We start from the raw sequence: 27,442 nt of genomic DNA on the forward strand, positions 1-27,442 counted from the left end.
TGTAGACTGAGTGAAATGTGTGGGCTGTATGTGTGCATGTGAGTTACCACAGATAAAGTAGTTTTACTAGCTTTCAGAGGACTATTATTATTAGTTGACATCAGCTTTGAAGAGCAAATATTTCAAGCAGTCCAATATTCTTTTTATGGCTTATAACTCAATGTGGAACTGGCATTTTTGTGACTTTTGATTTCATTTGTCACCCAGTACAACTGTCAAATTAGCAATTAAAGTTTTCTCTTTTGTTTAAAAACATGGTTATTTATTTCAACATGTCAGAACATTTAGTGCATCTAGGTAGCTCCTGACATTCTTAAAAAATTATAATGACTAATATCAGGTATTGTTACCTAGGCCTCAAAAAGCATGTGGGTTGTCTCCAGATACTCCCAATTACAGACAAAACTTATCTAACTCTACTGTATAATATCAGTAATGACTGTGAGAGTGAACTGCTAGTGAGAATTCTTTGGGAAGGATGAAGACCTAAGTATGAAGTGAAAGAGGGACAGGAATGAAGTGGAAAAAGCACCCAAGACAACAGACAAATCAACGTAAAAACAAAAGCCAAAAGGAAGGAAAAACAGAAAGAGTGGGAGGAAAGTGAATGGTTGAAGCGATAAAGAAGTTTTGTGATGTTGAGAGCTCTGACCTCATATTCTCCATAGTGTCTTCTGGCATGGGTGCGACTGTCTGCACTGCTGGCAGATTCTTACTAGTCGCACCGTTGACAAAGGACGAAGAAGAGGAGGAGGAAGAGGAGGCAGAGTCTGTAGCACCTGGACAGCACAGAGAGACAGGAGGGAGAGTGATGACCAAGATTATCTCACAGGATAATAATAATAAAGGAAATGTATTAATGTCCCGATCAGCTGGGGCCAAATTCAGTTTGGATAGTATTTCACTAGACATGCTACTGCTTCTCTGCTGGTAATGGCCCCCGGCTTGTGAAAATAGCTTTGCAATCAATATACAGAATCCATTCCAGGGAACAAATCCCTTCCTTGTCCATTATGCATGTATGATACAGACTGACAAAGCCTTGAATACAAATCCACCCTGTTACAGTGGATCTGCTGAGTATGATGCTGCATAGAAACAGCACTGATCTGCATGTCAGCTGATGTGTATTTGGTTGTTATCTTGTCATCCTAAATGTATTCTTATTTAATACCATATCTAGGTCAAATAATATCTAATACATGCTTCTTCTATCAGTTTTTTCCCTGCATCAAATGTGAGCTGTGTGAAAGGGTCATAGAGAATTAACTTTCTTGTTAATGACCGAGATATCTTACACTTACTGTGGCGTGTGCAACTTCATTGATCTGGATCCTGCCCTTGAAATAGGCTAAAACTAATCATGAAAAAATCGCTGCTATTGGTTCAGTTTGTTCCTGTTGTAGTTTGTTCTGGCTGTCAAAGAACAGCAGAGTGAAGCATCAAAGAGTTTTGTAAAAAGAGAAGAAATTCAGCCCTGCTTCATCGCGCAGCCTTTGAATTACTGGAGGCCCTTCACACAAATACGGGCACACCCGTATGACGCAGCGTGCCTTAAATGCACACTGAACAGATACAGTGCAAAAATGTATGTGGGTAAAAATATCCAAACGTATAGATTTAGGAATTATACCAATAGCATCAAAAAGACGGTGTGAAGAAGAGTGAAGAATGTGTTTATAAGTGCACTATATCTGTGTCACCTCTCACCTGTAGTGTTGATCATGCTCTTGGGTGTTGCTGTCGCAGCTGCAAAAATGTTGGGTGTGCTGCCAGCAGTGGTCGCTCCACTAGTGGTGGGCGTGCCCACCGTGTTGACTGACAGGCTGCCAGGTGGCGGCTTTTTGACTGGAACCACAACACTCCTGTAAGAGATGAGACACAAAGGCATCAGACAAACTTGCACACACAATATTCTTTATCAAATGCTCCTCAGTGAAATCTGTGAGCATGAACACACAGTCTCAGTTGCTACTGAGATGATAGCATCGGATGTGCAAGTATGTTTTCTGTTGGTTTCTGCCACTATAAAATTACTGAGAGCACCTAAAAGTGTTACACAGTTGTTTAACCTTCTTAAGTCAAATTTGGGATTTCAATCCTTACCCTATAAAATGAATTTGGCCTCTGTTTGCCAAATAAAAATATTTTTTACCTCTAATACGTGTCGTCACCTTTTCATGCCTGATTTGGATACAGTGTTCAGGAGTGCCCCCAAATCACAAGATTTCCTCCCAAATCATCTTTAATGTTTTAAAACTCAACACAGTTGACAACATCAGGGAGCTGAAAGGATATTATATCTTAAAGGTCAAACAAATACAGTTATCACAAAAATTATAAAAGGCTTTTTGAAAAGTGTTAAATGTTGTTGCTTTGTGCAACACTATTATATGCACAATAGATATTTCAGACTATAGATCAGTTTTTAATTGGTGTAAAGGTTTCAACAGGATATCATCCCTCAAGTTTGTATGTGTTACAAATAAAACGTTTTTCAGAAACATATAAATAATACGGAGCTGCTAATATAAACCATATACTGTATGCATCTATCAATATGTAGCATAATAAAATCATATAATCAATTAATAAAGTTTCCTAACATGCCAACATTACAAGCTTATAGCTAAAATCTAGGGATGGTGAGCATTTACTTTCAAAAGTATGGGTAATACAGCAGTGATTGTTTAGAAGAACTAACAGATCTTTGATTAAAAATACTACTAAAATACTATTAGTTAGTAACTATGTATTTGCCATTCATTTATATGGGCTGATGGATCAGATGGATATAGAGCCATCCATGATCTATTATGCACACCATCTTGAATCAATAACTTCGCTCTCAAGGACTGCCACAGAGTAGGATCAAGGAGACAGATATAAGCAGGTCATCACTCAGTGGAGAGTCTATATGTTAACAGTTTCGAAAAGAGAGGAAATTTGGACCTCTGTTCAAACTTTGTTTTATGTCCTGGCATGTCCAACGACTTTATTATTCAGCAACAATATCTCTATCCATATCCTCAGTCAGGTTTGATTATTATGGAGTCACTGCTACTAAAACTAATTATTGTTATTCTGTTTTTATATTGAATTCTCAAACTGAATGTGTCTCAGACACATAGTGCACAGTAAAAATAAGAAACTAACCATTGTGTTGAATCCGCATTTTTATGCTTTTCTGTGCATTATTGTGAGTTTTATTACAAAAAAAATCAATGTGACTGCTGGCAAGTAAAATATATTATGTATGCATGTAAATGTTACCATCCAAAGAGCTTTGTTCAAAGGAGAGAGTGATTTTCTACCCACTAATCAATTGATTGATTTCTGTTTCCATTGTTTTTCCAAAAGTGATGAACAGCAATTTGACAAAGAGCAGTATACTAATTTGTATCTGCAAAAGATCAGAATTGACTGGAAAAATTGATTCATTGATGGATGTGTTAGGCTGTACTGACTCTGATATCTCTGTGTGTTTTTCTGCCTCTTGTAGGTCAAACAGTAGGTGGGACTGACCTGTCAAAGGAGTGGAACTGCATAGGCAGCATGGGGTGTGTCTTCAGGGCAGGGTCTGGGTGATAGGGCGTCGGCCCAGACTCCTGTCCCAACTCTCCGCCATCAACTGGAGCCGCCACCAAGCTCTTCAGGATCTCCTGCATTTCAGAGTGAACAACCCATCTGGTGAATACAGTACTCAAGCTGCTGAAGCTGTAAGGAATTTAATGGCTTGACTAATTCTTGGCTGTTCTTCAACTTCTAAAGAGGTAGCATGATATTGTACATTTTATTTTCAGTGTAGGCTTTAATATTTCTTATGCTGCAAAACATTATTATTGCCACTGACAAAATCCAACATCCAACTTTTTTCCCAGCAGGAAACTATGAATATATATGCATATAGCATATGTGGAAAGATCTTGACCCAATTTAGACCTGTCATTAAAATCCATCTCAGGTGATCCTACCACAACCACACAGCTAAAAATGCATGGCTTGATCATCCAAACCATATTTGAAAGTGAAATGATACATAGGACCTCAATAGTGTAGAGTAAATGCAAATGTACATTTATCATCTCTATGAGTGGAAATACATATACATTTACTTGCATTTTAAGATGCATGCAGTTTTTCTTAGAAGCAAATTTAGACATATCTGGATACAAGCAGCCAGGTCTGAATGGGGGGTCACACAGACCGACCTTAACATTGATGCCTTTGTTTGTTTGGCTGATGCTGGAGATGGACGAAGGCGGGGCTTGGCTGGAGTTGGAGGTGGAACTGGGGTTGTGGGGAGAATCCAGAAGGCTCTCCTGTGACCTCCTAATGTCAGATGACAGACTACACAACAGATCTGTGCCTCCTCCCCCACCTCCTCCTCCCCCTCCCATGTCTCTGTCTCTGTCTCTGTCTCTGTCTCTGTCTGTCTCTCTCCCCACCAGGCCAAGGCCGAGTCCCAGACCCATCTCCGAGCCATTCAAAGATCCGGCCACGTGGCCCTCCTCTCCGATGCCTGAGTCTGTGTGTGGGAGGCCGGCCCGGGGGGAGTCGTCCACGGGGGTGGGGGTCTGTTTGTCACGGTCAGAGAAGGCTGTAGATGGGTGCTCTGGAGGAATGGGGAAGAAACAAAGGATGCAATGTGATTTTATGAGGATAAACAGTGATATAATTACACAAAAAATAGAATTTCTTTTTGTAAAATGCATTGTCAAGAAATTCCACAACATATTGTCTGTTTTTAATATTCTCAGCTATTTTCTCTTGCTTCTAAGCTTTTATTTCAAGTAATACTCTTCTTTCTTCCTCCTTCTCTCTTTCTTCCTCCAATTGTCTCATATTGTTGACAAAGGTATTGTTGTTTGCCTGAAGCCTGTATTCACTATACCACTGCTACAATGATGAGTCACCACTGGCTCATCCAAGATTACCCTCTACTATTGAGGATATTGCAGCAGAAGAAAAACCAAGAATCACCTGTACTGGTTGGGGAGTTGATCTCGTGGCGGATGCTTCTCCCTGATAGGCTGGTGGACCTGCCAATCTCTCGCTGGGGTTCCAAAATGTCCCGGTACTTAGATACCATGAGAACTGAGATAAAGTAGACGACTGCCAGCGCCAGAAACTGAGCCTGCTTACTGTCATCCTACAGCAAAATAACACGCACATCCACAAATTTACTCAGTAAAAACAACACTCAAACATCTATACAGGTGTTTTTCCTTTGCACTTGTACCCACACACATACTGCATACACACACACACACACACACACGCTTACCACATCTCTGAAAACTACAGCTCGAAGACGATTGATGTCTACATCCTGCAGGAGTCTGTCTGGATCCTGCTAAATATGGAAGACAGAATGTCAAATGCGGTGTGTCATGCATATGAATGTTTCTGTCAGATTTTAAGTGATGTGTGCATTTGATTTATGTGTGTGCGTGTGTTTGTGTGGTACCTTGCTGATGGTGGAGGCACTGTGGAGGCTGTCTTGTGACTTGCTGCTGGTTAAGGAGGACTTGCAGCTCCGATCTCTCTGTCTCTGCCTGCACTCCAGACAGTTCCTCACTGCCACGCAGCATACTGATGGACACAGAGAGGTGGATATGAAACCTGTAAGTATTATATACTGGAGGGGGCTTTTTACATGTCATAGCACTTCTTTTTAGAAAAAGTGGCTCCTTTGATGTACTACAGATGCGTAAATGTAATAGTTCTAAGGGTATATACATTAGATCCAAGACCAATAACCACAATATGAACATGTAATATAAATCAATTAAACAATCAAACCCCTGTTATAGACTGGCCTTGACCAGGATAAGCAGGTGCACAAATTAAAAGATGTCATTTAATAGTTCAAGACTCAGAAATCAAAAGATGCAAAATACAAAACATTTTAAGTGACTATATGCACATTTATTGCATATAAAAGTGCTGAATCAAATAGTGAATTGATCGACTGACAGAAAATGAATCTAAAACATGTTTTTTAACAACACATTTAACAATTTTTAAGTAAAAATGACAAATTCTGTGTTTCCAGCTTGTAAATGTGAGGCATGTGAGGCTTTTCTCTGGTATATATCATTGGAATTTGAATATCTTTGGGTTTTGGACTGTTGGACAAAAAAAGACAATTTGGATGTCACCTTAGGCTCTGGGAAATTGTGATCGTTATTTTTCTGACATCTTACAGACTAACCGACTAATCGAAAGAATAATCAACAGATTCATCATAATGAAAATAACTGTTAGTTGCAGCCCTAATCAACAAGACCATTAAGCGGTGTGAGAGTCTAACTCCATAGTCAAAATGGTTTTAAAAATGTGGGTTAAGACTAAATACATCAAACTAGCACACACCCAGGCGGAGGCATTGCCTCATCAGCCCTCCTGACGACATGTTCTTCTCTGCTTCAATCTCGCTGAAGTTGAGAGAGCTGGCAAACACCAGTACATCCACCATGGCCATAAGACGAGACAGGAAGGTGACCGCCGTCTCTGAAGACATGCCTTGTGTCGCCTCAATGTTCTCCAACTCCGTCTGGTAAAGGGAGGAAAAACACACGCTTGCCAGTTATTCAGTGAGAAACTAGCATGTTAACACAATGAACTGGATGCTCTCTCACTGGTTTTAGAAAGGTGGTGAAATACTACAGTATCCTCTTTTTTTAAACAATAGAAGTAACCTTTAAAAAATGTATGCAGCTGGGTCTTTCATGAGCATGACCACAACCAGTCATGGCTGGTTGTACCACCAAACAGGAAAAGCGACCCTGAGCATGATGCTGGTTAAGTGAAATACATACTTATATGATGAAATCTGGCAACATGAGGTGTTCTACACAACACACAGGAAGTACAGCCTGATGACACACAGGTAATGGTAACAATGGGATCGTGACAGTAGCAGTGTGGCCTATCAGCAGTAACAGTAGCAGTGTAGAGACAGGTAAAGCTAGCCTAGAATATATTTCATAGAAATTTAAACAGAGCTTCCTTATGTTCACACCAACCTAAGTATTTAATTACCAAGTTTTCAGTATATTTATATTGAAAATAAATCTGAAGGCAGCATAGCAGGGGTTAAAACTTCAACAATCAAACCAAGTGTGTGCTTTGTGTGTCTCTGCTTCAATAAGCAGGATGTGTAAAGAAGTGCAAGCATCTGGAGGCTCGTCAGAGCAAGTGAGCACGAACATTTGGGGAATAACAGACACACAAGGTGAGGACAGAAGGGCTTGGGTTGGTGCTCTTAGCTCTTCTGGTGATGAGTCTCAGGCTCTTTACGCACCTCTCCCCCTGCGCCTCCTCCCCCAGGAACAGGGGTCACCTCCTCTCCCTTTGACCCCCTCTGGGGTCTGGCTCCTCCTGCCTTCTTTAGTGTTGATACAAATGGGACAGGCTTAGCAGATGCAACCCCCAAGGACTTTTGGAAAGCTCTTTTTCTCTCATAAAATATACTCAATACTCTATTTTCAACTCTAAATATATCTTCTCTCTCAAACTTCTCCTTATTATCGATCCACCTCCTGGCCTTTTAGTCTAGTCTATCCCCCTTATTTGTGTAATATTCTAACAACGTTAGAATATTATACAGAGGATATAGCTATACAAAGTGTCTCTAGTTCAATATATCGAGTTCTTTTAACTTTAAGAACTAGATACACTGAGGCAGAGAGATCAAAGCATACCCACAATAGATACAAACAGTTTAAGGGGGGTATTGATTAACAGCGAAGGAGCACAACAAATAGAAACACTATGGATGTCAGACAAGCAAGGTTTAGTGTCAGTCACAATGATAAATAAACCAGAACAAAGTATTAGTAGAATAGAAAGAGAGGAAGAAACTGCAACTTACAGTGTTGGCACTACTCTTAGAACTCTGCACATGCAAAAACAGACAAAAACACAGACGAAAAAGACAAGAAAATACACAGAATACATTCAACACAGAGAGGAAAAGAAAAAAGAAAGATGATTAAAATAAATAGATTATCAAAATATCAAATTAAATATATTGTTAATTAAAAGGATTAGAACAAAGATCAAATAAAGGTTAAAATACTGCGCAAGCGTTAGATGTTAGATTGAAAGTTCCAGAATCCAGAAAATGTTCTTGAAAGTTTAATTAGTTTACCCATTTTTAAATTCAAAGCCAAACTAAACCGAACTTTCTGAAAGTATAAAATTAAACCTGTAAGGCTTATGAAGTCATTTTTTTTAATCTATCATGATTTTACAGGTTAAAGGAAGCTACAAAAAGCTAATAGATACAACATATTCTTTAACCTATTTAATCATGCATCAACGCTGCCCTGAGCATGGGGGGAATCAGGTTTAGCAGGTTCTTCAAAGTCTGTGTTTGGCACTAACACCTGAGTTACAGGCCTATGAAGCAGCTGTTGACCTGCAGTTTTCCCTCCTACCACAAAGGGGCGGAGAAGAGCCACTTACAGAAGGGGAGGTGGCAGCAGAGAGGAGAGGCAGGATGCCTCCACAGGCAATGATGATGTTGTCCACCATCTGAGAAATTAGGTGGATCGTGTTGTGGACAAAGATGATATTCTCATTGCTGTTCACAAAATCCATCACTGACTTGGTGGAGTGGCTGAAATGGAAAATAAGAGTTGGACAAACAATAGAAAATAGTTAAATTGTAGGTATCACTCCAATTTTTGAATATCTTCGGTCTAATCTAATTTTTAATACAGGTGCTAATAATATTAACTTATATTATATATTATAAATAACATATCAGAGGGTTGTCCCAAACTACAGTTACAGGTTTGTTCAAAGTGACTGTATCTTATGAAGGCAGCTAACCTAATTTGGTGCCCTGACTCACCTCCTCCACACATGCACATCAGTCTCCAGGGCAAACAGCAGGTCAGTCAGCAACCTCTGGTGCATTGGAGACCACTTGAATTCTGGGATGCGGAACATGGTTGTGCGCGGGCCGGGACTGAACTGCCGGCGCTGCTCCTCCGTCATAGGCATGCCCCTGAATCCCAGATCAACACGTAGGTCCCGCTCCAACTGGGCTGCAGTACGACCATGGAGGGCCTGCAACATGGCGGGGGTCAAAGACTTGGTCAGCTAGCAGAGGGCTTACACTACATCCCTTACTAGTCTAATATAAAACGCGGCATGAATACAGTTATGAAGTTGAATTTAATAAAAGAAACCGCAGAAGACTCTCTGGGACTTCTTATTCTGTATTCACTGAGGTATTAGGGAAACTTAGTTCATGTGTGGGCAGTAGAAAAACTGTTCATGAGCCTTGTACACTAATCGACACACACAGCCTGTCACATTGGTGCAGCAGTATAAAGGTTGGAGAAGAAGGCTTGTGACTAAAGGTTCACTGGTTCAATCCCTGAACTGGCAGGATTAATCTAGGTCAAGGTCTAAAAAGCGCTTCCCCCTAAATCCACTGAGGTGCCCATGACCAAGGCCTACTTTAGTGGATCAGATCAGTGACCAACAGACTGCAGTGTACTAGGCAGTTTCCCCACTGATGTGATTCTGTTTCAGGAAGTTCCAACTTGCAAGTACAAAAGTTACAGTCACTCAAAGCTTCCCACACATATTAGGTTTTAGTTAAAGACAACAGGAAAAAAAACATCCAGAAATGATGCTTGGAAAATGTTTGATCATAAGGATGATACAATATATACTTTTGTTATATTCTCTTTTTCATGTCTTTTAATTATCACTTGCTAGCTAATTATCAAAACAATGCATCTTCATAAATTCTGATTAAAAAGTAGAGGAAAATAAATGATTTCACTCTTCAAAAATCAGACACATGTACACGCATAAACACACCTGAGTGGTCGCAGTAGTTTGGATCTTCTTTGTGTCCTTGTCTTTCCCATCATCTGACCTCTCTGTATCAGAGGTGGTGCTGGCTGTGTCTCCCCCAGTCTTAAGCCCCGCAGCCTCTCCCTCTGCCCCGGATGTGCCCTCTCCCTCTGGGAAATCTGGTCTAGAGGCTCCCTGGATCTGTGTTTGGCTCTCAGCCTCAGCGATGGAGCTGATGTCAGCTAGAGGGCTCTGGATCTTGAACGGCCCGTCCTCTAGAAGTTCCCCAGCAGTGTGGCTCTGGGTCTGTGTTAAATCAGAGCCGCAGCTAGTCATGTGGGCCAGCAGGCTGAGGTCATCACTGGCGCTGGTGGTGGAGTGAGCTGGGACTGGACCGGATGGAGTGGGCTGGTCTGGACTCGGCAGTACAAGGGGGTCTGTGGCTGCCAGAGCTGGAAGCAGCTTCTCATCAACCTAGAAGAGATGAATGGGGTAATAAAAAAATAAAAGACATTAGGAAAGTCTGCAGCAACAACTTTTTTTCATTTAGGAAAGTAGAAAGACTAAGAAGGACAGAAAGCAGTAGAAATGCAAAATGACTGATTGGTGGTATTATGTTCTAGGTCAGCAGGGGAAGCTGTGGCTCCACAGATACGAGTAAGTAATCAGTGACAATAATCTTCATATAACATCCTACCTTGCTGAAGAGAAATCCGTTGTTGCTTGGGACACTGTCCTTCTCGTCAGCCAACGTGATGAGCGGACCCATGTTCCCATCATCCTCCAGGCTGACTCCCGAAAGCCCCAGGCTTGACCCCATCCCAACCCCTGAGCCTGGTGTGTCATCTTTTGGCGCCAGATTCCCATTTAGGTTTTGAACTACAGCGCAGTAAGCACTGTCCAGGAGAGAATCCACCTCTACCAGAGGTCCGTTCTCTATTCCTCCCCCACCTCCTCCACCTACACCTCCACTAAGGCCTTCTGGAGACAAGTCCAAGTCATCCAACTTCACTTCTGTGGCCTCTACCTTCTCTGCTTTAATGTCTACCAGCAGGTCGTGGACCTCCACCCTCACCCCTGGACCAGCGCTCTGCTCCCCAGGTGTCAGGGCTTCTCCGTTGGGTCGCTTCACAGAGCCTTCAGCAAGGAGGTTGCGTGAGTCTCCGCCAGTCCCCTCGCTGTATTCAGCCTCACTCTCAGGTGTTTGTGTCTGGGAGTTGTCGTCAATCTCCAGGTTGCCGTTGACAACAGGGGCAGGCGTGGCGGAAAGCCCAGAGATGGTGGACACAGAGCCTTTCTTCCCCTTCTTCATGTTTTCCTCCTCCTGACGCTGGTACTCTTCGTACATCTTTGCCAAGTACTCTTTATGGGCTTCGTAGGTCACCTATGACAGGTGGTGGGGATATAACTGATTATGTGATCAGAACACAAGCACTGACAATAGTTAACCTTCACATCAATAAGTTCTCCTCCAGGTAGTCCTTATGGGACTCATAGATCATCTGTACCAATGGATGGATGGTATAAAACTGGGACACCTGCCTAACAGGGCTATTAGACCATCATCGATAATGTCCCCTCGCTTTGAGTTAAATTTCCACCACTGAACAGAGAGGTGATCAGTATTGAAAATTATATCTATGATGAATCATATGTCAGCAGGGTACTACTCCTGGGCCATGCAGGTCAATTGAGATTTTTTTTCAGCCTTAAAGAAAGCTTCTCTCAAAATCTCTACAAACAAACCTACAAATCAATATCATCAGTACTATGTGTTCTTGTTTGGTGCAATAGATTTGAAATAAAGTGATAAGCACCATGGTAAAGCAAATATTCAACAAGGATCGCTCCCAACTTCAGCCACATTTGACAAACAACAACAACAAGTTCACCTCCCATCCAACTTTACCATCTTATTCTACAGTATTTCATTGATTAATTGATCTGCGACCATCAGTGGAATTGAGTGGTGATCAAACTTGTTATTGTGTCAACCTTCGCTGTCTACGTCTACTTGTAAAAGTTGTGCATTCTAGTGCAAAATGGTGAGTATAGAGAGAAGCATTCACTCTTTGATTCTTAAACCAAAATCTGATGTTTAATGTGGATGAATTAGCATTAATCCAGAAGTCTAAGAGAAATATACCGCAGAAAAATGAATCCAGTAATGCAAAGTACTGTATACCAAAAAGAGATATTTATTACAAATGTGATGAAAACAGTTTTCCTGAAAGGTGCATATCCCACTCTCACCTTGGAGTGTGCGATGGACAGGGTATCAACCCAGACCCTCCACCCTCCCCATTCGTATTTGATAGCATGGTAAAGCAGGATCCTAAAGATGTTGTACACCATCTCGGTTATTTTCTGCTCCTCGGGGTTCTTGGGGTTGATGTATCCAAGGGAGAACATCCAGTCCTGCCACACAGAGCACTGCAGCAGGCAGCTGGCACAAAACACAAACACTATATGTGAGCTGGGCTGCAGCATTGGCTTAATATCAAAATATAACAATCATTGTTAGAAGAAATTGACATGTATTTGAATAAATGCAAGTATAGTCATTTGCGTGCTCTTACCGCCGGTTTTCACGGCTGTTACTGAAGAGTTTTATCATGTCGGAAAGAAAGAGTCTCCTGACTTCCATCAGCTCAGCACTGGGAGAGGAGTTCTTCAGCAGAGTGGCCACTACCTTTAGAATCACTGGGTGCGAGGCAAACATTGGGTAATGGGGAGAGGAAGGGGAGGAAGAAGGAGATGAGAGAGGCAAATATATAAAAAGTATTTTGAATGAGAGAGAGAACTGTGAGGGATGGGAAAGTGCGAGGCAGATCAATAAGTGGGAGATGGCAGCAGTCTGAATTCAGGCTTTGTTGTTTGTTTACTCGCATTAAAACAACACTGCATACACGAGACAGACAGATGCAGGCTACAGTGTTTTTGCACTTACTGGGATTCTGGATCTTGACAGTGGAGTCGGGCTCGGGGTGTGGTTTGTGAACCACCTGAGTACAAACCTGCTCTGTCAGAATCTGCACAAACAGAAAATTAATAGCAGTCAATTAAATGCCACAGCAATCGCTTGAATTCTGACAAGTCAAAATAGACTTAAAGGTCTTCATGTACATTGCTTTAGTGATGCGGTATGTCACCTACCTCGTACAGAGTGTTGTAGGTGGTGACAGAGACTGTGTTGGTGTGCATCATCAGCCTCTCCCCCAGCAGTGTGAATAGACTGTGTGTGTGCATGATCTCTACCTTCCTCCTGCAGGGAAACACACACACAGCTTGCCATTCATAACAGAATTTATGACATGAAATTGACATTGATTGTCACTGGCCTGATGACGGTTTGATATTGGCAGGTGGCACCATGTGGCCCTGTCAGTTATGATGGGACCAAAGAGGGCATGAAATGAATACCAACAAGAGAAATTAACAAGAGGCATTAACAGAAAGGCAACACCACTGGAGCCACTGGGGCAATGCTCATATTGCTGCAAATGATTAACTTTGACTATTAACCTAGCCAGTGGGCAAAAATTGTGTCTCTAAGAGGCTTTTAACTTGAGAGGCTCAGAAATGAGGGTTGACTAACTTTTAAAGTATTCTTTTAATTGAATTGAACAAATAATGCTCAAAGATTCTGTATTCCTGTCTGTAATCAGGTCATTAGAAATGAGAAACAAAGTAAAGTTTGAACAATATCTAATCTCTATCTCTCTCTATATATATATATATATATATATATATATATATATATATATATATATATATATATATAGCCACTGTGCATCGCTGTTGTGTGATGCCTCCCTTTCCCATATACTTTTCCAGTACTGTTCCGTTTCCAGCCTTGGTGGGTCTGCTCTGCTGTTATTACCCTGCCATTGAGCGTACACTTTCGCAGGTTGAGTAGCGGCTGGATAGCTCAATTGGTAAGTCACAGGACTTTCACACGGGGGGGACCAGGGTTCGAATCCCCTTCAGGACGCATTGAGCAATGACCATCATCCAGTGTGGGTCCTTAGGCAAGACCCTACGCTGCTGCCTACCTCATGATGATGAGCCAAACAGGTGTTGGGGAACCAGGGCATCGAGACAAATGGGTTTTTTACCAGATTATTAGAGTAATAATATTTACCAGAATAATTACATTTTACATTCACAACAGCATGTGTATCGTGTACTGTTTTATGTATCACTAAGTTATTGGATCAATATTACATTTCCATAAGTGTTGACGTGACATGTAAACTTAAAGAGGCGGCCCTACAGGATGTTTGGCTGGAGCAGGTGTTGAGTAGGCAGGAGACTCAAGGTGCAGGGCTCAGGTGCAGCCTGCTCCCATGTCATGCAGCGAAAGGCGTGTATGTCACATGGGACAAATAAATCCCCCAGCATTCATTGCAGCTCATCAAGGTTCCACCTCCCTCCCAGTGCACACTGTCGAAATGATTATTCAGCCTGGATGTGATGATGAGGACATTATCTTTGCGTACACACACAAACAAAACAGTCCTTCTAAGGCTCACTGGAGGCTGCACTGCTGTAGTTTTTCAGTTTTTACTGCAGAGTGTTTTCTCACTCTCAATGTGAGGCCTCTCATTCTCACCACCCTGATGCAGTGTTTGTGTTTTAGTAGTGAAAGAAAAAAGGATTTGCCCTTCTAGGAAAAGTGCTCCCATATTTCAGATTCGCCATTTACTGAGCACCTAACAGCACACAAAGGAATATACCAGACAGAAAGCACAGAGAAAGAAGTACTGACTTGTGACCAAGGTGCTTGAGGAAGTAGCCCAGGACTTTGAGGGCTTGAACCCGGATACTCTCGCTCTTGGAGGCCAGGAGCTTGCAGATCACCCTGTAACATGTCAAACACACAGCCACACTGATTACACGTCAATGGATGGGATTATACTACCTTACATGCAGGCTAAAAGTAGAAAAAAAAACACTCAGTTCTTCTGTGTGTAGTAAACACTTGCTGTCTGATACTCTGTAAACATTCTCAAAGTTAGCAACACGTGCGCTGACTGAAGCATTTTCTTCAAAGGAGTGAACTCAGAGGACATAAAAGTAATTTTTTTTAAATGGGAGAACAACAACAACACAGTGTCTCTAGCAACGGAAGATTCACCATAGCAACCGAAAAGACATCAATGTGCAGTTGTGCTTTTAGGGACTTCCCAGCACAGTTAAGAGTTCATCTTTGAGAAATAATGTTGCTTGTTTGAAGATACCCTTTGTATATGAAGCATCAGTATTGTAACTGAACATATAAACAATGACTTAACCATACAGTAAAGCATTTATGTTATGGTTGCAGTCTCAGACAAATCATATAATAAAGACAGAGGTCGAGAATGTTATTCTGTACAATAAAAACCAGAGAAAACAATAAAAACATATCAATAATAGGAACTATAATGCAACTACTTTGTGAATATTTTAAAGTAATTTTAATTATATAAAGTATGGCCTTTTTATTTATGAATTTTGTTTTTTGTGGCTCAACATATTTTGTCTATTAAATAATTTTATATTTTAAGTGTATAGGTTACTTGATGTAATAAAAACAGAATCATCAAAGGTCTAAACAAAAATGTGTTCAGATAGACAATGATTAGAAACATATTTAATAAAGGAAGTTCTTTTTCATGTCAGTAGGATCTGGTGTTGCATCAAATCTTATGTGTGCGTGTACATGTGCACAGCATTCACCTTATGCCATTTCTCTGGTCAAATGCAGGGATCATGGACGCTGGGTGTTCAGACATAAGAGCCACTAACAGCTGCAGCACATCGTGGATATTCTCATCCTGTGGCGAACAAAAAGCGTAAATGAACAGGTGAACAAAGGGGGAAGAGGAAGCCTGATGGGACAGACGAATACAGGGTTAAGAGGACAAAGAGAGAGTTAAGGGTGGACAAGGAGGGGGGATTGTGAAAGGGCAGGTGGTATTTCAGAGCAAGAATGGATATAATTGTTACAGAAGAGTACATTCTGTTCAGTCCATTGTTGTGCCATTTTTCATGCTGTCACAGTGCCGAAGCTAACTCATACTCTCACTCCTTTAAGTGGACCATAACTCCAACCCAAAAATTATAATCCACATTTTGCCACCAACTCCATTCAACTGTCTCTGTCTGTCTCTCTTTTTGCCATCTCTCACATTGTCTATTTTGACACAGAAGTTAGCATTTACCTCATGCATGGTCAATAGGTAGTTGAGAATGCTCTGTAGCTCGTCCTCCTTCACGCCCCGGTCCTGGAAAAAACGTACATGGACATCTTTCACCAAAACATTCACAAGCTTTGTTGTTTTTATCTTATTTTATCTTATTAACCTCAGATGACTTCTTTAATTCTGTTCTTGGTTGATGCATTTTAACCGTGAAGCAGCCACAACCTCACACACAAACACACACGTAAATGCAGGAACAAATCAGTACAAGCACACACAAACACAATTGCTGCAGCGCTTCATTCAGACTGCTGATCTATAATGAGATTCTCCACACACACCACACACATTTTAGATTAAGCCAGCGGACCCCAGGAGGGAGAAAAACAACTGAGGACATAATGGAAAAAAGTGATTTCTTGCAGCTTAAACTATGTGATGAAGATAACGGTAATCTGTGTCTCTCACTGTACCTTTAGTATGAGTTGTTTGAGGAAGAGAAGCATGAAGGCTCTGAGCGAGATGATCTCCTTTTGGGATGGCCGTGGTCCGTCTAAACAAACACACACAAACAAAAGAATAATTTCCTGTTAAAAATCTATTTTTTAACACCATAATGATCAGCTAAACAAGGCTGTAGCTCAGACTGAGTGAGCCCTGCTGTTTACTGATATTAGGTTTTATTAGGCTTCCTTGAGAGCAGAGAAAAACATGTTAACACACACACACATTTATGATAGATCTGTGAACAGTAAATCACTGTCATTAACACCAGAGGCAATTTGGCAATTTGGATATTTTATAGTTGTAATAATCTAACTGATTACAGCAAATACATGGCAATTTACAAAAATGTGATTGATGGTCCAAATGATCCAAACCAAACAAGCAGTGTAATCTGTATCTACTTTAAAGCTCTGGCACTTGATCAGTTGTTTGCTGTGCTGAGCTACAAAGAAATAATCAGGCTAAAAACACAAAAGCATCTGATGCATAACACAAGCAATTTCTCAAGTGGATCTGATGTCATCGCCTCTTTCTAAAAAAGGTCTTTCTTGAAGCATTTAGCTCCATTTTGCCATGATTCATAATTGCCACAGACCTCCATTACCTTTAAACGTGCGCTTTAAGAGCCACAAAGACTTCCTTTTACCCCTGAAACCATGGCACAGTGGCACAAAATATTTAAGAAGAAAACTGACAACTCAGATGTTGGTATTGCATTTTCATTCTTGTAATTGTATTTCATTCATTTTTGAGGTGTTGTGTACGCCAGATACACTTATGGCTGTGATGAATCGGCTCAAAACGGCTGCCAAATAACTAATGGAGTATGCTGCCAAATAGTCTAAAAAATGAATAGATTCAAATCAAAGCAAGAATGATATAAGATCCATCCTTTAGAAATAAGGGCATTGTTCCTTTAATGGTCCCCACAGCCACTGCAGCCTGTTAAACTTTCTCTTCCCTACTTTCCTGCTCATTCTCCCTCTTCCTCTACTAGTCTTCTACAGATGTCATTAACAAACAGTCAGGACACAATAAACCTCACAAGCTGCCTGTTCTCATCAGCATTCTACATTCCCAACAGAGGTTTGTTAAGTTTATAAGTCAACAATAAACATTTATGATGTCCGGCTTGTGAGCATTTGCCACTGCACTCTTTGCTGCGTCAGGATGTTTGGAATCGTCCTTATTTTATGCAAGCTACAAAGGGAGAGTACTGCAACTGCAAAAAGTGTTTATTGTAAGCTCAATAAAATGCACCTCGTGACCTGAAGCTACTTAGCCAGCGGAAGTAAGCTGAGAGGAACATGAAAGAAGGACGGTGTGAAAGGAAGAAGATACGAAGCTTCTCCCTCCGTATCTTTTGTCATGCTCTGCTGGCCTTGAATCATGTGTGTGTGAAGGTGTTTCAGTCTGTTCACCTGCTCTTCACAAAGCCAAAACATGACACTGAAGCAATCGCATGTGATCCATCATCCCTATCTGCCAAGCTGGTACATGTTAGCGGAATGGTGACACTTGCCATCCATCAGGGCTATGCAGCAGCTCCGTGTCAAACAAGCACATGGATGCACCAGGTGAACATGTGCGAGTGCAACTCCTCCGTTTTAAGGGTCTTTTATTAGCAAAGGATTTGAATAAAGCTTATATTCATCTAAACCGCTTCTCTGGGGCAGCTTTAATTATCAGCTTTTACTTTTTGAAATTAATTTTCTTCCTCTCGTATTCCTTTTATCCTAATCTGACTCACCGGTTTTATCCAGTCATTGTGAAAAGCAGTTTTGTTCTGCCAGATAATGACAATATGTGAGGAGGCTTTTTTTTTTTTTTTTTTAAATCAACCTATGCACATTCTGTGTCTGTGTGTGTGCATGCATGCAGTGTCTGTGAGTTTGGGCCCCTTGCAACAACTACAGACAGGGGTTGATTTGATCAAAAAATTTAAGTGAATTTCTGCAGTTTGTTGAAGTCCTTTCATTTGTTTGTTGATCTACATTCAGTCTTTGTGTGCTCAAGATTACGTATGGACACAAGATATTTACTATCAGATTTAACACCAGTCAAATTGCATTATGTTACAATACATTACAGGGTACAACATATAAAAGTAAAACAAAATACATGAAAATAATGGTATCACTGAGGTTACCAGAATAAAACTTTTTAGAAAAAGCAATAACAAAATAAATAAATAAAACTTTGTTGTAAAAATTGTTTCAGCCACATTATTGTTTCACTCACTGTTTTCGTATAATTATTCATTATAATTTAACTGCAGTTCAAAAGCAATGTACCTGAGTAGTGCAAAAGGCCTGAGGTGTTTTTATTAGGTACAGTACATGCTCTCCCCTTTTTGTGGTCCTGAAAGCAATTTGTAACCAACATCAAATGGAGTTATTTGTAAAACACGAGGGAAGAGGAACTATGTATTTCTAACCAGACTCAAAGCAGGTGTAGGGTAAAAATATACTAACAAAACAAATACTGTATATCTGCAGCTTGGATTCAACCTCATTACTTCAGACTGAGACACAGTTAAATACATTTTTATCCACAAAGCCCTTTTGAATGTTCAAAATATCTGCCCATTACTATGCAAATTAATTCTATCAATGCATATAACACTCTTACAGTATAGTCAAGTATACTGCAGACTTCCAAACCACAACTTGCATATCCTTTTGCTTTGAACAGCCATTAGTATGTGTCAGAGGCTAATTGCTACTGTTATCAGTGGTTCTTTATTGGGCTAAATCCCAGCAGTCAAACAGTAATATCACCAAACAGAAAGGAAGCCAGACAGCCACTTGATTAGAAATTCCAAAAGCTCCCTTGGATCTGTCAATCAAATCTGTCTGTTGCCAGGGCAACATGGGATGCATACTCATCGTCAGTGGAGGGTCCTGGGCAAAAGAAGAGGTTGATTAAAGTGAAAGGCCTGCTCTGACCTCTCTGAAACTCTGGTGTGTTTGGCAACATTGTTTTCTGCTGAATTACAAAAAGCAGTGAAAATATCAAATCTGATTTGTCGCTGTGTTGTATTTGGAATATGATGTGTTTTATAATTGCAATTCTTTTTCAAATATGGACAAAGCTTTTAAAGTTTTGTTTCCAATACTCTTCATTCACGGGAAGCACAAAAGGTTGTTCAAATTTGTTCAATTTTTTTTTTTTAAATTGATTTTTGTTACACAGGCTTCACTGGCAACACTTATTTTTCTAAAGAAACTTTTTCTTTTTACAGGAAAAAAGAATATGCAGTCTCTTTTTCTGCAATGCTCTTATTCACTCTCAACCACACAGAAACATTTGCACCAGGGAGGCGCACAGCCTTGCTCATGAGCACCCAGACAGTGGTCGTTAAGCGAAGGGAGAGTTACCCACTGCATGCATGCCTCTGTGTGTAGCATAAATGACCACTTTCTTTTCTGTCATTATCTCCATATTGAAACAATGATCAAATAGCCATCTGTATTTTATGCAATTTAACAAAGCTGTAATTATTTGACCCGACATGAAATTAGGTGTTTCTGCAAATTTGCATAGCCATTCAAAGCCAATAAACATTCAGTTAGCTATTCAAGTCTCATTGATTATTGATTTGATGTCCTCATGGGGTTGTTTTCAGCTGTAAGCTAAAACTGATTTGACTATTTTAAAACCTCTTTAGTTGCTGTAGCAAGAGGTCAAGGTCTCAGAAAGTGAAAAATCTTATGGTTGTTAAAGAAAATATTCCTTCTATTCAAAAACACACTACAAAACACACATTTATTCATTTAAAGTTATAAAATACAGAGTTATCTGTATTTCCTACTTCTCTGGAAGGACAGTATTATAACTTCTCATATTTTGCTACTTTAGTGTGTAATAGTGATGTCTCAGGTTTTGAGGAATTGATACGTTATATTAGAACAAAACTCTTATTGAGAGTAGGTATCTATAAACTACCTACTCTACATTTTCATGACAATAAGGACATGTACTTGTTAGCTGACAAAGCTCCACAGGAGACTGTTTTAACAATCAAGGACAGAGAGAAATCTTTAACAAGTGCATAAAAGTGATGATTATTCAGAAATAATGTAGATTTAGTAGAAAGATATTGCTGGTATCTGGCTTGCGGGGAGTTAAGATCCTCTTGTGTTTGATCTCTTCAATACTATGGCATAGTGTGACTGTGGCCAAGAAAATTCATATTTAAAAATGAAAAACTCCCATGCTCTATGAATTAATCAATGGACGCCTTTATCTAGTAATGTCTTAGTTTTAGAAAGGTCCATTGCATCTGTAAATAGCACTAATGGAGAGACACCAGCTACCTTTAAGAGAGCTGGTGATTTAATGAAATCCTATATCAAGTTGAGTCAGCTCAAGTTTATGTCTGATATCACACACAATGTCTCAATATGCTATTAGGCTCACGTCAGCAGCAACAGATATAGATACAGGCCAAGATAGGCTTATAATAAGTGATCTTATACAGGATAATCATAGAAGATGGATGGATGGACAAAATGACGGACATATTTGATGTGTGTCAGAGATCGACATTACCACTACGTGTATAGATAAATGCCTTATTAAAATATTTAAGAGTTGTTTAATATGTTTGAGACGAATAAAGACAGAGACAGTAAAGAGGAAGAAGGGATGGAGTGTATTAAGTGGGAGTGCTTTTTTTCCCTCTTACTTTTTACAGTGAGCATGCCTTTTGTGTGTTAATTGTGTGCATGTGTGAACATACCAAGACCTTTGGGGGTGATTCCACTACACTCCAGTGGGTTAATGGCCCAGTAGTAGTACTTAAGAGTGTGCATCAGCTGCAGGACGGTCCCGACACGGCGGATGGTGGTGTAGATGGTGGCGGTGCCGATGAACTCCGATGACAGGTATGTGTAGAGGGATAGCTGGACCTGTATACACACACACACACACACACACACACACACACACACACACACACATCCATTTATACAGCACATATAGGTACATACACACAAAAGGTCAGACACCTGCTGTGGAGAAACAAATCATCTGTGTGTGTTTCTGGTGTTCAAAGAGAAGGCAGTTTTATTGTAAAAAACACAGCCACAGGGGAATGAGAGGAAACTTCCCTCCAGCAAAAGCACCAACGTTTTCTGCTTTGTGTTATTTTTGATGTTCCTGTGCCTGAAGCTGTCAAGCATCTGAGGTGCTCTTTTTGCAGCGCTGACATTTAAGGAGGACGTCCTCCAATTGCTCATTTCCTCCTTCCCTCCTTCCCTGCCTCCTGCTGTTCCCCTTTTCCCTCTCTTAATATTCGTCTTACCAATCCTCTCCATCGCCCGTACACAGATTGGAGTCTGCTGCACGCTCACAAATCTCTGAGCTCATTAGAGTGACCACGACGCTAAGGACCAGCCTTAACGAGGTAGCTCTGTTTAAGCGGATGAAATTAGCGGAGTGCCACGGCCTGACCATCGCAGCTCATCTAGAATAGAGAGAGCACTCGGCTGACTTAAACAGCCTTCATTACATTACATTTCACGCATTGAGCTGGTGTGTTTATGTGGTGCGATTTACAACAGGTTTCAGCTACAAAAAAGCCTGAAATTCTCCTTGATCATCACATTGCTGCAACAATAGCTTGTAACAAACATCCCTCCGTCTCTGAAAGGATTATTTTTACCAGAAGTGCTTGGTAAACAACAGGCTCTTTATTTTCGGTGTGAAGCAAGGGAGACATTATGAGAGATGGGAGATGAGATTCAGATGTGATTTCTTCAAGTGTTTCATTAAGTCCTGAATATGACCAAGGCTATTCTTGCCAATAATGAAGGTGATAATAATACCCTGAGAAGTGGAAAATAATAAAGCTCAGAGGGAGACAGAATGGTATAGTGGAAGTAAGATTGAAGGACTAAAAGATTTTTTGTGTGTGTTGTTGCTCAGTACATTTTTTATGCTTGTCTTGTTCTCATTATGACTATGCTGAATTGTGGTCATGTTTACAGGCAACTCACTGTAATTTTCTGTATTGGCACTCATTTAAAGGTAAAAACCCAATAAGCAATCACATAATCTGGTCTAGTCAGCTAAGGTTGATATGTTTATGCTGTGCTGAATTCTGACGTTCACACCTTCCTTATTCTCCTGAGCAGCAGCAACTGCTCAGTCGCATTTCTTCCGTCTTAACTCCAGCATGCCCTGGAGAGCAGCACTGCTATACCCAGGAGCCAATCACATCTCAGGGTCAGAGGGAGGAAGACAGGGAGTTGGGAAGTTCTGAAAATAATGGAAGCAAGAGCTGACTGGCCCCGCGGGAATGCCAGGAACACTCACATCTAGTTCAGAGTGAGAAGGAAAATAGGAACTACACATCTCTCTCCAGTCCTGGGGTCTTTTCAAATGTCACTTTTTCTCTTTGTTCTGTCTGCTTGCCTGTTCTGTCCTTTCCCTGCGTGATGCGCCAGCTCCTCCCTCCATATCCTGCAACCTCCTTTGTTATATTATTGTAAAGGGCAATGGCCACTAAGATGTCAGTCCTTCCTTCCTCTTCATTTTAACCTCCTGGGCACTATAAGCATAAAATATATTCTCTCTTGATGTCTTTTTGATTTTTTTCTCTGTCTGTCATGCCTGTTCTGAGTCTATCACCCCATTAATTCTCTTATTCAGACCATCATCTCCTGTTTTTTGCAGCAAGGTCATGAAAACACAGACACACATATTCAGTAGATACACACAAATAAACAAACCTTGGCAGGGGTGTGTATCCAGATGGCAGCGTTGAATAGGACATGGTCACAGAGCTGTTTGAGGAGTGGAGCTCCGTGAGGTAAACCATCCAGATACTTAGCAAAGGACAGGAACTGTTCGAGTACCGCCCTGGTGATGTGGACTCGTGATGACTAGACAAAAGACAAAGAAATACAAGCTGTGATTTAACCAGACTGAATGGTCACGCAAACCCATTTTTTTGTAAATTACATTGTTGTTTTAAGTTTTAGTCTTTATACAGTTCTGCATATCTTAAATATACCTTGATAAGAGGTTCCATCCAAACATATTAGTTGGCTGATAAAGCCAATTTCCTTTTTCCTCAAATGTTATAAAGCTGAGCATCTCACAGATAGAACACCAATAAAGATAAATGCATCCATACAGTACAGTAGATACAGTAGCATTGTTCATGCTTACTGTTTGACATTTTAGTGACACAGAGGACACACAAGTGGAATGAGTAGCACAGATAGAAAACACCACAAATTGTTGTGTGTGAGTGCACATCTAAAGTGAGAAAATGTTTCAAATTCAGTTTAGTAAAGATCTACAGATAATCATTTTATTTAAATTATATAGCTTTTATTTAAGTTACTGTGTCAGGAGATGCTGTCAGCCTACAGTATAGCCTAGTTACATTCAATCACCTGCTACATTATGTTTTGTATTGCATGATCTTAGGTGTCTTAGATGTTAACAGTCGCCAAAGGTGTGTCATGTCATTAATTTACACCAGCAACCAAGTCTGTAATGTAATGCACGTGATCTCGGTCTCTGAATATGGCAACCCACATCTTCTTTTTGCACATTTGTGAAATATTGTGACTTCCCGCTGCAATTAGAAGAAACAAAACTAAATTAATAAACATCTCTTCGTTGTTGTTTTAGAAAGATGTTGATTTACTGTAGGATCATTTTGGAGGATGTAGTTTGTGGTGCTGTTGAACTATATTACAATTATACAGAGAGGTGTTTCTGTTATTTTGCCTACCTCCATATAAATGGGGGGCGGTCAAAATAATAGAAACACCTGGCAATATAACGCAATACTGTTGTATTAGATACATTAGTTTTACCTAGCTGTACCTAATAAACTGAGAACTGAGTGTACAGCAGATAAACATGAGTATAAGGGCAATCAAAACATAATGTCGAATAAAATGAAGGTATGTAGTTACATAAAACCAAAGGCCTTATAAGCCTTGAAAAACTTAGTAGAGGTCATGGTAAAAATCAAGGTTACTCTCCTTATTCACCCAACAACAACATGTACATGAACATGTAACACAAACTTCTCATTCTGGAGGCCTTTTACTGACCTTCTCAAGCAGGTATCCAATCACCAGAAAGCCCTTCCCCCCCAGCATTTGCTCCTGCATGGCCACTGAGCTCTTCAACAGCTCCACAAGGAACGCCAGCAGAGTGGCACTGCAACACACATTGTACACACATATTTCAGTAATGCTGATTGGAAATCGTGGATGGATTTCTACATATTCTCTACTGGAGTCTGCGAGCAAAGTGGCAAGAAATTCCGCTCCCTGTTTGCTTCACCGCTCCCCATACCCACATTCACTTTCTCCATCCTTTATTTTTAATAAGCAGGTGTATTTCCGTTCATTATCGTTGTCTTCCTGTTGATGTTTGGCAAATAGTCCGACTGCGGCCAACATGTGAGATGCTGCCTGATGTGTAACTGCATTAAGGCTCATGTGATGGAGTGGTGTCAGGACAATCTTGAAGCGAGAGGAACGCAGACATGCTGACTTTCTAAAAGCCGCTCATTGCTCCAGGGAAGACCACATAACTCTTCTCCCTTTCACACTTACACACCCTACTCTCTACAGTCAGTTATTTCTAGCCTGCAGTATAATTGTCTAAGGTTGGTCTTTCAGATGAAAGATAATTCATAAGATTCATCTTTAACTAATGTCGCTCAGTCTCTTTTATCACTTCTTTTCCCTTTCCCTCATTTGTTTCTGGGTCCATTCCAGGTTCAGCTGCAGTAGATTGTTGCACATTAAACATCAAAACATGCATTTTTGGACGTTTTAGCCCATTGACTGTACTAGAAATCATTTATACAGTCTATATCACTGCATTACAGGCAGCCGCTGGGTTCCATTTATTTTTGTAGACCACTCACCAGACTGTGGTGTCCACGCTGCAGTCATTGAGCTGTTTGTAGTCCAGCTGAGCGAAGAGAGGGAACAGGACCTGGATGCCTCCTATAGAGTGGATGGCGCTGTGGATGGAGTGGGTAACAATGGCCTTCACATCCTGTGGGACGGAGATGGACTGTTAGTGCTGACAGAGACACGCACCATACTGTATGTACAAACAGTTAAAATCACACACTCACTCACTGCCATTAGAAATTAAAAAACTCTCATACACAGACTTACAGCAGAACATCTACTGTTGGTCTAAAACACAGCATTACTACAATTTTGAATGGTAATTAAATCTCACTTGTAGTCGCTACCTTAATATGAGATTTGAACCCCAGAATATATAAAATGTTGAGCACATTTGTCAGGAATACAGCCTGATTTCACAATGGATGTACACATTGTTCTTTGCTGTTTATTGTCCATTGGCTTCCTCTCACACATCCTGATTTTCATCCATTTGAAGGTTAATAGATTGGTATAAACAATAGATTTTCTTAGAGCTGTAGATTTTGAAATCATTAAAATTTTGCCAAAACTCTAATTTTCCATAGCACTGTAAATGGCACCTGTGTAACTCTGTAAGCTGTCTTGTGCTGTCTTAACTCACTGAACTGAACGACCTCCACTAACCAACTAAAATACCGATATAACTTTAATACAATTCACTCACTTGCCACCTTTGTAATTGTGAATTTTTGAATTTTTTCTTAGAAATCCAAATGAGATACAAAGAAGAACCACCATGCACCAACCTTGAATGAAGGACACTTGGAAAGATAGTTGCTTAAATAAAACTACTGTACTAGCAAAATCTTCAAAAGAGAGAGTTAAATGAACAGCTGAGAGTCTCACCAAAAAAACAAAATTGTGAACAGTCTTTCACAAGGTGCATTTTGTATATTCTTTTTTTTATCTGTATTATCCTTCTGTGGTAAACCCCACATCTACAGTACTCCAAGGAGGATAAACAATACAGATTGTATTATGAAAATGTAACTGAGGCAGGTGTGAGTCAGCCTGTAACAAAATAACCTGATAATCAGACTGACCTGTCATTTCATTTCAATCATTCATATATGAATTGCTGAACAAATCAAGAGGCAGTGATTCAGAGGTCTGGAACCAGGCTGATGATGAACAGCCACTCAGAATAATCCAACCAGACTGACCTGTAGCATGAGCGCGTGTGGTGAATGGACAAAGATGGAGGGGTTTTCCCTGGGCGACGACTCCAGGCAGAGCTGGGCATCCGTCGCCTTGGCATTGTAGGTGAAGGAGATGGAGCTGGCCAGCTTGCCATCGTACAACACCTGCTTGTGGTGCTCGGCCAGGTGGATGTCACTCTCTGACTTAAACTTGAAAGTGCTCTGCAGCAGATGGAGGGAGAAGAAGAAGATGTCAAAGGGTCGTGTGAGAAAAACTTTGAATCAGAGAGACAAATGATTTGTCCAGATGCAAGAAAAGTGTGTGTGTTTCTGTGTGTAAAAGTTCAACACCCAAAATGGAGTCTGCTTAATTGCAGCATGAGCCGTGTGTAAACAACACGGCATTATCTTAATGAACACAGAGCTAACCCGGGCACTAATTCAATTAGCCCAGAATAAGAGATGAAGAGGGGGAGCGGATATGTGGGAGAGAGCTCCAAATTTATCTTCTCTCTTTGTAGTCTACCAACAAAAAACACAGAAAAGGGTACGGACCATTTGTGTTATTCAATTTCTGCACATTACAATACATTTGAAACATGAACTTTGAAATTTAAAATATCTTTATCTTGGAACTATTTTCCTTGTAATTTTAATCCTTGAGAGTATATTAGTTCCTCTTACAGTAATACAAAAATACAAACTGACACATCTGGGATGGGGGAACTTTAAAGAATTGTATAGCATGTCTTCTCAGCTTAAAGAAAAATGCTAAATAAATATTAATTAGTTTTGACCATGCAGATATTGTAGGAAGTGTAGGTTGCACTTTGTTTGTGTG

General features: G+C 40.4%; 1 protein-coding gene across 24 annotated transcripts in view; it reads right to left on the reverse strand.

Moving 5' to 3' along the window:
• nbeaa (neurobeachin a) overlaps positions 1–27,442 on the reverse strand; it is a 93,202-nt gene that overhangs the window by 20,170 nt on the left and 45,590 nt on the right. For 12 of the 24 annotated variants that reach the window (XM_044223849.1, XM_044223847.1, XM_044223845.1 and 9 more), the window contains exons 9-35: positions 26,626–26,823; positions 25,429–25,562; positions 24,602–24,710; positions 23,258–23,410; positions 21,265–21,433; positions 16,487–16,566; positions 16,035–16,097; positions 15,550–15,647; positions 14,597–14,689; positions 12,982–13,090; positions 12,776–12,857; positions 12,405–12,528; positions 12,079–12,271; positions 10,523–11,209; positions 9,850–10,299; positions 8,867–9,084; positions 8,476–8,629; positions 7,880–7,903; positions 7,310–7,393; positions 6,379–6,559; positions 5,471–5,595; positions 5,288–5,356; positions 4,984–5,152; positions 4,212–4,615; positions 3,526–3,662; positions 1,711–1,865; positions 653–779 (exon numbers count right to left, since the gene is read on the reverse strand). In XM_044223849.1, the coding sequence (XP_044079784.1) occupies positions 653–779; positions 1,711–1,865; positions 3,526–3,662; positions 4,212–4,615; positions 4,984–5,152; positions 5,288–5,356; positions 5,471–5,595; positions 6,379–6,559; positions 7,310–7,393; positions 7,880–7,903; positions 8,476–8,629; positions 8,867–9,084; positions 9,850–10,299; positions 10,523–11,209; positions 12,079–12,271; positions 12,405–12,528; positions 12,776–12,857; positions 12,982–13,090; positions 14,597–14,689; positions 15,550–15,647; positions 16,035–16,097; positions 16,487–16,566; positions 21,265–21,433; positions 23,258–23,410; positions 24,602–24,710; positions 25,429–25,562; positions 26,626–26,823 (4,589 nt within the window). Of the gene's footprint in view, positions 1–652; positions 780–1,710; positions 1,866–3,525; positions 3,663–4,211; positions 4,616–4,983; positions 5,153–5,287; positions 5,357–5,470; positions 5,596–6,378; positions 6,560–7,309; positions 7,394–7,879; positions 7,904–8,475; positions 8,630–8,866; positions 9,085–9,849; positions 10,300–10,522; positions 11,210–12,078; positions 12,272–12,404; positions 12,529–12,775; positions 12,858–12,981; positions 13,091–14,596; positions 14,690–15,549; positions 15,648–16,034; positions 16,098–16,486; positions 16,567–21,264; positions 21,434–23,257; positions 23,411–24,601; positions 24,711–25,428; positions 25,563–26,625; positions 26,824–27,442 lie in introns of those variants that run through there. The other 12 variants (XM_044223857.1, XM_044223854.1, XM_044223855.1 and 9 more) reach the window with 6 other exon arrangements.

This window comes from Siniperca chuatsi, linkage group LG14 (assembly GCF_020085105.1).
Source record: "Siniperca chuatsi isolate FFG_IHB_CAS linkage group LG14, ASM2008510v1, whole genome shotgun sequence".
In the NCBI taxonomy this organism is placed as follows: domain Eukaryota; kingdom Metazoa; phylum Chordata; class Actinopteri; order Centrarchiformes; family Sinipercidae; genus Siniperca; species Siniperca chuatsi.